This window comes from Rhodamnia argentea, chromosome 8, assembly GCF_020921035.1.
Source record: "Rhodamnia argentea isolate NSW1041297 chromosome 8, ASM2092103v1, whole genome shotgun sequence".
NCBI lineage: Eukaryota > Viridiplantae > Streptophyta > Magnoliopsida > Myrtales > Myrtaceae > Rhodamnia > Rhodamnia argentea.
Window position 1 is genome coordinate 9,413,444 of NC_063157.1, and position 11,096 is coordinate 9,424,539.

At 44.5% G+C, this 11,096-nt stretch overlaps 2 protein-coding genes across 4 annotated transcripts; one reads left to right on the forward strand and one right to left on the reverse strand.

The window, feature by feature from the left end:
- Nucleotides 1–3,312: 3,312 nt before the first annotated feature.
- LOC115736589 (probable polyamine transporter At3g13620) lies at nucleotides 3,313–5,147 on the reverse strand. 3 transcript variants are annotated; one of them, XM_048284404.1, is made up of 4 exons: nucleotides 5,068–5,147; nucleotides 4,495–5,031; nucleotides 3,564–4,379; nucleotides 3,313–3,524 (listed from the first exon to the last, which is right to left on the reverse strand). In XM_048284404.1, exons 1-4 carry the CDS (start codon nucleotides 5,124–5,126, stop codon nucleotides 3,512–3,514), a joined length of 1,425 nt encoding a protein of 474 aa, XP_048140361.1. In that variant the 5' UTR covers nucleotides 5,127–5,147; the 3' UTR covers nucleotides 3,313–3,511. The 3 variants fall into 3 exon arrangements, with proteins under 3 accessions (XP_048140361.1, XP_048140360.1, XP_030524216.1); XM_048284403.1 differs by having other exon boundaries at nucleotides 4,495–5,147; XM_030668356.2 differs by having other exon boundaries at nucleotides 3,313–4,379; nucleotides 4,495–5,147.
- Nucleotides 5,148–7,330: 2,183 nt separating this feature from the next.
- On the forward strand, nucleotides 7,331–10,846 carry LOC115736591. The gene is made up of 3 exons (XM_030668359.2): nucleotides 7,331–7,582; nucleotides 9,169–9,552; nucleotides 9,928–10,846. Exons 1-3 carry the CDS (start codon nucleotides 7,354–7,356, stop codon nucleotides 10,620–10,622), a joined length of 1,308 nt encoding a protein of 435 aa, XP_030524219.2. The 5' UTR covers nucleotides 7,331–7,353; the 3' UTR covers nucleotides 10,623–10,846.
- The last annotated feature ends 250 nt before the right edge of the window (nucleotides 10,847–11,096 follow it).

Genomic DNA, 11,096 nt, shown 5'->3' on the forward strand with positions numbered 1-11,096 from the left:
TGTGGACCCGTCCGCGGGGTAACTGGGGCTGACCTCGATAGAACCAAGCCCGCTTCAATAGACCTCAATCGAGTACCATTGACTTGGGCATCAGACACTTGGGGACTCATGCACATGCACCGAGGTCCGGAGTCAAGCCATGAGGGACTCCGGCCGGACCTTGTGGACATGGCACACGCAACGAGGTCTCCGACACAACTTCAAGAGACATGGGCCAGCCTCCATGGTCATGTTGGTCCACAATCGCATCAAGAGCTCGAGCATCATTGTGACAAAGACACTTAATGCTAAAATCTACCACTTCGAGACCACCGACCCGTGTGGCGAGGTAGGCGGCCCTAGAGCCAAGGGAGGGGGAGGAGAGTTGCTCCGATCCCGTGGATAATCGGAAGTGGAAGAGGACGAACACCATGGAGGGCATCACTCTCTAATTAAATGGGTTTGATATTGGGTTCTTTACAAACCCATTAGAATCCATCATTAATTGGGCTTCGCGTTATTAGACTCATTGCAATGCATATTTTAAATTTTAGCATTTCATATTTCACCCAACTCAGCAAATACGAGTAAATATATTTGTTGCGACCCATTTTGCCACCTTTGGCATTAATTACAAAGATTGAAAAAAACGAAAAGAAAAAGAAAGATGTACTCTAAAAAGCAAACGATAAAACAAAAAAAAAGTAGGGAAAAATTCAAAAAAGGGCCCGAAGTCCTCATGTTTTCTCAAATAAGGGCCCCAAGTGAACATTGTTTCAAAAAAGGGCCCGAAGTCCTCATATTTTCTCAAATAGGGGCCTCAAGTGAATACTATTTCAAATAAGGGCTTGAAATGGCCTTAAAATCTCAAAAAAGGGCCTGATTCAAGGGTATTTTAGTCTTTTTACTTATTTAGTTTTTTTTATTATAATTTTTGTTATCTGTTTCAAAAAAAAAAAAAAAGATGGTACCTTTTCTTGGATCCGGGAGCGTGAGAGCTTGCTTTGAACGGAGGCGGAGGAGCAATTGCAGAAGCACTCTGAAATGGCCTCTTTTGCATCGGATTAGCACTCGAGGAGCTCTTCGCGCCTTCAACCGCAAGAGGAGATGAGACGGGGTTGTTGCGATGCGAGAGCAGAGGTTCATATGGGGGCAAGAAGGGCTTGTAAAGCTCGTGGAGCTCCTCCAGAAAGATGCCTTTCCTGGTCTCGAAGGGCACCGAATCTGATCCTTCCACTGCAGAGAAGGGAGCGCAGGAAGCGGGTTCGAGGCGATGCTCCCTCGCCGATAACGCGGCGGCGGCGGCGGCGGTAGCGGAGGAGGAGGAGGAGGTTGTGCAGCCTCTGACCACCGCATGCAGATCCCGATCGACCTCCATGGCCTCTCCGAAGCTCTTGAGGGCTCGCTCGGGCATTTCGAGGCGAGCTCGCACCAAAGCCGCCCGGGGACTCGCCGTCCGTCTCGAAGCTCTTGAGGGTGCCCCTCCCTTTGCCCCTCCCGCTTTGTGACCGGGCGACCCCCCACCAGCCGATGGGCGACGGCTGGCGACCCCCGATCCGGGCGGGGACCGCCGGCCTCACCCGAGATCCGGGGAGAGGGCAGAGAGGCCCTCGCCTCGGCCGGCTGGGGCCGCCGGGGTCCCCGGCGACCCCGCCGGCCGCCGCGCCCGCCGACCCCCCACCGGCGGGCGGGGCGGCCACCTGGCGGGAGGGGCGACCCTCCTTTGTGCATATTTTTTTTTTAATCAAGAAAAAAAAAAAAATAATAAAAAAATTAAAATGTGAAATAACCAAAATACCCTTTAAGCCGGACCCTTTTTTGAAACATTATAACCACTTCGGGCCCTCAATTGAAACGTCTTATATTACTTCGAGCCCTTATTTGAAACATAATTCACTTTGGGCCCTTATTTGAAAAATCAAGAGAAGTTCAGGCCCTTTTTTGAATATTTCCCAAAAAAGTACATTGGAAATAGCTCAGTCCAAATCAAGAATAGACGGGTGCTGATGAGGGGCCACATTGGGCAAAGCAATAATAAACGTGCTGAAATGTGGGGTGTTAGATCAAAAAGTTATGAACAGTAAAAGTTGTACATGTCTGAACGGAATCTGTGGAATCTTAAGTAATGTCATCATGTCAATTGTTCGATAACGACATGCTTGACTCATTAAGTTGGACTATTACTTTAAAAAAAAAAACCATAAACCTGTTATAATTATACCAATTTAATTTTAAATTTTTTTTATCAATTTAGTCTTAAATCTTTTCCAATTGTACAAATTCGGTCCATTTAACCGACGGGTATCGACGTGACAAATTTTTAATATTTTTTTAATTTTATATTTTGTTATAATAGTTTTTTTCTATCTGTTTTTTCTTTTCATTTTCTTTTGGTTTGCGTCGGCAGGAGGCTGTCAGGCCCTGGTGGAGGGCTTGTGAATCTAGCTACGGCTTGGCAATGGTCATGATCCCTCACCCAAGGGCCAGTGACCGGCAGAAGGGTCTTTGGGCCAACAAAAAAAAGGCATAAAAAATTATTCAAAAATAAGAGAATAATTTTAAATTTTTAACACGTCAACAACGACCGGCCAAATAGACTAAATTGGCACAATTGCACAATATTTGGACTGAATTAGCAAAAAAAAAAAAGTTTAGGACTGAATTAGCATAATTATAATAGATTTTAGGCCTTTTTTGATAATTTTTCCTTTAAGTGCGATACAAGAATTGACGAAAACACTTCTTATCTTGCAATTCCAAGCCTAACCCTCCACCGACTTGGATCGGATCGAATTGTTCCGGTCCATCCAATTGTCATCCATTCGTACCAAAAGCCTGGCCCATGAACGCCCCGTTGCTACTGTGTCCATCGTCCAACACTCATAGTCGCCGTCACCCGTTGTTCATGTAGGGGTTGACGATACAGGTGTCAATGGCGATTCCGATCGGGTCAGACTTTCATGATACCCGAGTCGAACCAAGCCATTTGGGAGGTGCGCATGTTTTGACCTGAACTCATTTCGGGCCGGTTTGGTTGGAGTTGGCTATGTTACGAATTCACTCTATGTTTTTTTCTCTGAGGTTGTTGTGGGAGGCACATATCGGTACAATAGAATCGTATTGGGTCGTTTGCTTAGGCCCTTGGAGCTCAATTACATTATAGACAATGCCCCGTTGCATCCAATGGGTTGACAAATTACGATCATTCAACCTTTGCATCAGAAAGATGCTCAGACTAAATCCTATGAACTCGAATAATTTTTTTCACCCCGTCAATGTACTGAGAATGAATATTAAGCATCGCCGGCGCCGCTAAAACCGAACCAACAGTGGACCCAAATCGCGATAAGCAACCGGCTCCTTGAAATGGTGGAGGTACAATCGTGAACTGGATCTGGTTCCGAACCGGAAAATCCCGTCCCTGAAAGGGCAAGCCTCATTTGCTTCCGGATGAATCCGTGGAATTTACAACATGGAGATCTTGAAACATGTCTAGGAAGGAGAGATACAGCTAAATAAGACAAATCTTTTTCTATTTACCCAGATTTCTTCTATGATTCTAAATGGCATTTGTCTGAACTATTCAATCCTCTTCATGAACCTCACCAATGTCACCATTGCTGAACTTGAGTATCTTCCTGGACTTGCAGAACCTCATCAGGAAGAACCACCCGATCCCGCCCACAGTCATGAGCCCGCTCACCAAGTACACAACCTTTGTGGCATACACCATGATCACCACCAAGAACCCGCACGGCACCAGGCTCAGCACCGCCAGCCACGGCAGGCTTAGAGGGACCCGGTACGGCCTCTTCAGCGCCGGCATCTTCCTCCGCAGCCATAGGAAGGACGCAAACTCCAGCAGCATCCCCAGGCTGTACAGGAAGTTGGCCGAAGATATGATCGAGGTGAAGTTCATGTAGGAGAACCCAAGGCAGATGGCCGTGGACAACAGGATCCCCAACCAGGGGGTGTCGAACCATTTGGACCGGGCCGCGAAGACCCTTGGCAGCATCCCCAAATCCGCCATGCCCAGGAGCTGGAACGCGCTGCTGCTGAGCTGGGCCTCGAAGAGCCCGATCGCCGACAGGACCGCCCCGATCTCGAGCCATACCTTGAGCCACTTCCCGGCAATGATCTCTGCCGCGTCAGCCATGAACCCGGTCTCCCACTGGCTCTGGTCCACCAAGACGGAGCCGGTCACGGCGAAGAGCGGGATCAGGTAGGCCACGCAGGTGAAGACCACGGCCACTAGGAGGGCCACAGGGAAGGTCTTCTGCGGCCTGTCGACTTCCCCTGCCATGGTGCTGACATTGTCCCAGAAGTTGAGGTTCCAGAAGAGGGTGTTGAAGTACAAGTTCCAATCTTTCTTCACTCCCTTCTGTCCCAAGCTAAGCCATCTGCGACGAGCAAGAATTTAATGCATCATTACATCACTGGCATTTGAGAATCTGACCTAACTAAGTTACAATTCAGTACAACGACGATATGTTACAGTAATTACCACGAACTCACCTGTGAGGCCGAATCTTTGGGATCGCGATTGAAGACATGACGAGGAAGGGCATCAGAGAAACAATGCCCAACACGACGGCGGTGTAGCCCACGATCGTCAGGCCGGTGTAATTCAGGAAGGACAGCATCAGTGTGGATACCGCGATTGCGACGTTCCGCGGCCACCCGGACTCGAAGACCGGGAACAGCTTCTTGACGTAGTCTATGCAGAGGACCGGGAAGGCGGCCACGTTGATCACGCCGCTCAGGAACTTCCACGTCCCCATCAGGGAGCCGAAGAGGGGCCCGAACGCCCGCTCCGCCCACAGCACGAACCCCCCGTTGCCGGGGAGCGCCGTGGAGAGCTCGGCCGTCACGAGGGCCTCCGGGATGCTCCAGATGAACGGGAAGACCAGGAACCCGACCAGGGCCAGCAGCGGCCCGGCCGCCTGGACCGCCGGCTCCTCCCCGTACGGGCCGCCGGCGACCTCGAAGTAGATGAGGAAGATGAGGGGGATGAGGGTCAGCGTCTTCCGGGTGCCCGCCGCCGGCGCTGGTCTGGCGTCGACGGGGAGAACCGCGGCGGCGTCCGGCCCGGGAGGGGACTTCTCCGGCGACGTTACAGGGGTCTGCCGCTGGATCTCGGGTTCCATGGGGGCGGGCGGGGAGAGAGAGAGAGAGAGAGAGAGAGAGATGGTTGTTGCTTGTTAGTCAGAGAAAGTGGGGATGGAGGAGGTTGCTCTCTTTCCCCATCCTCTCCCTCGACGACGGCGGAGGAAATACAGAGATGATGAGTCGAATTTTGGAACCTGGGCAAAAGATCTTCTTCCAAAGAAACGCCGAGACGAGATCATATGTGAACGACAACGACAAGTGTGAACCGAATCGAAAGCAGAGAAATCCGCTTGTGGGAATCGAAATTGAACAACGATATTCAAAACCACGAGAATCAGTCATCTCCTCAGCTCCAGCTCACATCGAAGCAGCTGTAACATCATAATCCCAATCGGACTGAAAAGTCAAACCCATCATGAGACAGCGCCCGATTCTTCACTCCCTTGGTTGAAGAAAAGTTTCCCTTTTTGTCCATTTTTTGATAAATATTTTCCATTAATTTATTACATTTTATCATCATGAGGGAGTTGCCATCATAACAATAACATTCAAAACAAATGAACATAACTGAAAACAAGGAGAGAGGGGTGTTATATCGCGTTGGAGATAATTGAGATTCTCGTATCGATGTTCATTGGATTTTTATTGGGATTTCAAGACGGGAGGAAAACAAATCAAGAGAATAACAGGTGGATCGTGAAATCCAGGCAAAATTTTTCAAACGATGAAAGTGTAAGAAATAGTTATACAGTATGTATCGATGTGGGTGATAAATCCAAGAAGGAGTGCTTTTATAATATCTATCCATTTGAAGGAGGATAAATTGAAAATTAAAAGAGTAATTCGGAGAATTTGATGCAATCATTTGCTCGACAATAATTACTTCTAGTATTTTTTTTTTCTCTTTCTAAGCAGAGATTTACAAATTGCCACATTCATTGTACAAAATATATTCGTGGTATAGATTCCCCTATTGAGGAATCAAATTCAAATTTGGAAGCGATGGTTGCTGCGTAGAATCTAAGCAAGTGGGCAAAGACTTGTCAACAAGATTCGCTATTTCGATTCCGCCAACGGAGAATTGAAGATTCTCACGGGAATCTCTCTGGGTATATTCTGACCTCCGTTTTCGCATTGACTTAATACAAAATTGCACAAATTGATCAACACGTTCGCTTCCTTTCAAGCACGCCGCTAGCTAGCAAAAGGGGTCCGACAGACGATGTCGATGATGCTGGAACATGAAAATCGTGGAATTATTATGACAAGAAAACGTGGGAAAATATCTTAGAAGTTAGAAGTCCAATTTCTACGAAAGCTAAATAATTAGGAAGACGACAACGGGGGACAAGCACGTGGGACAAAGCTTTGACTAAAGACGTAATAGAAATCAAATGTGAGCAGCTAACTTCGGCGGATCACATCAGGTGTCAATTGTTAAAACAATGTTGCCCCACTTACACGTGTATGGACCCAATTAGTATACAAATGATCTACGGCCTTTGACCTCATATGCATTATCGACTCTGAATTTTTAATTAGCTCAACGTGGTCCATGAACTTTAGTACAATATAAAATATCGCCCGCGAACTTTTAATTTGTTCAATGCGATTCCACTTACATATTCAATTTAGTTCTTAAACCATAGAAAGTACTTAATATTATCGTTCTATTAGTTCAAGTTAACTTGAATTTGTTTATTTTGCTTTCAATCCAGTAAGTTTGAATGGCGGACTAAAGAAAAGCACACGCGGATGGTCCGCCTAAGATATTCAGTTCAAATCACGATATATTAATCCACATCATCAAATAAAATGGATAATTATTTTTTAAATTAAGTGCACATCATGCCCTCATTTAAGATAAAGCCCGCTCTAGATTCTCTTTTGAGAAAACGGCTCCACTCGATACCCGTAGTTCAAATTTAGTGCACATCATTAATGCTCAAAACCCCTGTTTTAAAGAAAATTCATATAAATAAGTTTAGAATATAGTTAGGATAAGCCAATAGTTATACTTATAATATACATAAGAAAATAATTTAATGATAAACACTAATTAACAAAACCTCCCTCGTCAAATATAATTAAAATATAAAATAAATATACACGTGTGTATATATATTCCAAGTCCTAAGATATCGATGGTGATTGGGCCTTATGGGCTTTACTATATATTTCAAGTCCTAAGATATCGATGGTGATTGGGCCTTATGGGCTTTACCTGCGCGCATATGCGAAACGACGTAGTCCAGCATTTCCTCTATGGAAAATCTCCCGTCTCTTTCCACCCCACTCTCTCTCTCTCTCTCTCTCTCTCCCAGAAAGATGGCAGCAATGGAGATGGTTTCGCCAAGAAACGCTTTTGGTGCAGTACATGGTTGCAGTGGCCGTGCTGGCATCAGAATTAGCCCGACCACCGTGCCGCTTCGTTGCCGAAGCGGTTGCTGCGGCGGTTATGGTGCTGTACGCTGCAAGCTATCCAAATTTCAAGGTATTTTTTCCTCACCGATTATCATCCCTTGTTCGTGCCTGTTTCCACCATGTTGTGGGAAGAGTGTTCGGTTTCTAACATGAATCTTGGATTTTGGAGCTTCCACGATTCATGTTCTTTGTGGTCGATTTTTTTTTTTTTTGGGGGGGGAGGGGACATTACTGGCCGTGGGTATTCCTCTTTCCTCGACTTCTCTGGAATGGAAGTGAAAAAGATTGCCGATACTGAAAATTCTGGAGATTTCAGCTTGGCTTGACTAGAAACTACAGATTACTGTGATCTTCTGTTGCGTTAATTGAATAGAGCCATTTTCCATTCTGGGAAATCCGAAGACTCGGCGTAACTTAGTTTGGTAAAGGGAAATGCTACACTAATTAAGACTGGTTTACAAAAATTGCGATGTCTCATACTGTTATTGCTCTTGGATATGGCCCATTTGTTTGAAGGGCTACTCTCTATCTAATGCATCTCTTACTTAGTAGACCAATCTTATAAACCGGTGTTAATAAGCTTAGAGCTGCTCTTTTGTAAATCCTACAAAATGTCCTGCTTTTACAGTGTGAAGAATTTGTGGTAGCTTTTTCTGCTGGCTCTGATGTGGTAGTCAGTGACAACTTTCCTTGGGTTTGTCCACGTTTTTAGTACTTTAGAATTTTCAAAGCTACACAGGGATTGCTTCAGTTGCCTTCTTCTGGTAGTTATGTTTTCATATGCGGCATGAACTGTGCTTCAATTATCTTCGAAATAGTGTAGGGGTTTCAATGACGTGTACTGTTGCAATGCTGGATGAGGTGGGCCGGCTGGTTTTTGTCCCTGGGAGCCTCTACTTCAGCACCTTTAGCGGCTCTTTCTTCACCCTTGACAATAAAAAATTGTTTCAAATGACTGGCATACCCTCTTCAGTAAAAAATAGGAAGTGAGCAGCCTTCATCCGTGTAAAGTGTGTCTTTCTTTAATATCTCCCCTCAGTGTTGTCTGGAAAAAATCATGTAAGAGAAGGGAGAGCCTATAGAAGCCTTGAAGCACTGTGCATATTTCTTTATAGTTGCAGCCTTGTCTGACTAAAGTTGCAGTCAAGAACTCCATAGGAGACCTCTATATCAAGCCGCCCTTCAAACTTTTAATCAATAGTCTTCATGGTGTAGTCTTGAGGAACAAAAAAGGATATATTGCTTGTAAAGTTATTAGGCATGACATCTCACTTTGTTGGCAGGGTTGAACTTAATTAATCTACTGGTTAACAAGTGGTACTGAGAAGAGGGCTGACTAGCTCCTACTTTCACATTTCTATTATTGTTCCCTAAGCCAGCGGCAGTCCTTCATGGAACGTAGGACGTTGTTGCTTAATGCTTTGCAATTTTTGAAGCCGAAACCCCAAAAGGATCACGTGTCCTAAATCATAAGGGTGTCACGTGTTTAACTTTCCCCTTGTCAATTGCAACCACTGCTTTTCTCTTGGCAAGGTCCTAACTTATTTGCAGTTTGGAGTAACAGATATTCAAAAAATTGAGATAATCTAATTGCTTCTCTTCTGTTTTTCTCGGACGTGTGTTTACCCTTTCTTTTGGAATGTATTCTGCATTTAGATTTTCAGGACTATGCAAAACCTTCGCGTCTTTTTCCAACCACAGAGATTAAGTTCTGCTCAGGACACCCAGAAGAAGAGAAAATGATTTTCGGCGATGTTGGCAATTCTCAATCCTTGTACAAGATTAAGCTACATACGAGCAGGATGTATGGTTCAGGTTTAACTGATGTCAATGCTGGAATTCTGCTCTGCTTGATCGATGAACATGGACATTCGTTATTACAAAGGCTATCTGCAACTCCAATGACTGATCTTTCAGTGGAACGGCAAGAGAAAGTTGATCATGACATTCTTCATTTTCAAAGAGCTTCTGTTGATGAATTCACTTTTAAAGGACCCAAGCTTGGAGGACTTCAAGCTCTCTGGATTAGTCTTGAATCAGGTTTGCCTAACCTGGAATTGTTGTACATTGATGAAAGGATAATACATTCATACATGTATATATATTCATAGACATTCCATAGGTCTATGGTTATATATGCAAGTAAATCTGGACAGTTTAGTTTTGAGTGGTCACTCAGCATGTCAACTTTCCATTTGTAAACATCACCATCTAGTCATTTGATGCGCTCTGTTGCTATGATTGTTGAACTCCACTAGCATGTCTTTTTAATGATTTTGCAAGGAATGTCTTCCCGTCAGTCAAAAATGCAACAAGTCATGCTACTTAACTTTCCTAACAGCATCAGCTTTTTTTCCTTCTTATGATCCTGTTATCAATTTCAACTTTCTCTTCCTTTTTCATTATGAAGATCAGGCCAATGGAGATTAGGTGGTGTCACTCTGTCTATTATTCATGCACGTCAACCATCATTGGAGGAGCACACTGCAGAAGAAACACAGTATGGGGGTTACCAGTATGATTTTCAAGCTGAGGATATTTTAATTGGGGAGGGAAGTGATAGTTCCATGATCGAACTTAGACCTTCCCTTGTCAAGGAATTGTCTGGAGAACCCTTCACCTTGTTGAGCAATAGAACGCGGGAATCAACTTTTCCTAGTCCTAAAATGTCCAATGAGGAAAGCATGCAGGAATATGCAGATCTAAAGCTTTCCTTGTTACTCTACGATGCTATACTGGTCTCTGTCGGCACAGCAGTTGCGTCTGTTTCAGCGAGTGAGAAAGCTGCTCTGGCATTCTTAACTGGTGGGCTTGGAGGATTTGTCTATCTGCTGATATTGCAAAGATCTGTAGATGAATTGCCCACTCCGGCAACAATCTCCAGGAACTCTGTTGATCAAGTGTTTCGTCAGTTGAAGGGTCCAATAACAACTCTGGCATTGGCAGCAGCTGTTGTATTTGGAGTACTCAAGTACAGCGCAGGTCAGGTTCCTGTGGCATTAACGTCCGAAGAGCTCATTGCAGGGATGATTGGATTTATCGCGTGTAAAGTCGCAGTGGTGTTGGCTGCATTTAAGCCCATGACATTCATTTTGAAGCGGAACGACTGAATGACACAAATTAACTTCTTGTATTTTTCTATTGTTTTACATTTCATGTAAAGCCTCAAACTCAAAGGAACGTTCGAATAATGTAAAACGCTCTCCGAAGGATTTTCCACCACGGTCGAACTGAAAGCAGACTCCGTTCAGCATATGCATCATGTGGTGGGATTGAAAGTTTTACTGTATACCATACTACCATTGGAAATTTGAAGTGATACGATATGATGAGACAGTTCACTAGGGGTTACACTTTCGATTGTATTATATTACTGATTTGGAGAAGAAAAAAAAATCACATAGGAGGGAGAAATTAACTAAAAAAATTTAAAATTTAATTACACTTTCGCGATAAATTTTGGCAAGTCTTAAGACTTTAACTTCACTTATCCTGTAAAATAACTTAAATAAACAGCGTTTTCCCTCTTCTTTTCTTTTGGTTTTGGCCAGCGTTATATTTACACTAACCGACTCGTGTAGAAT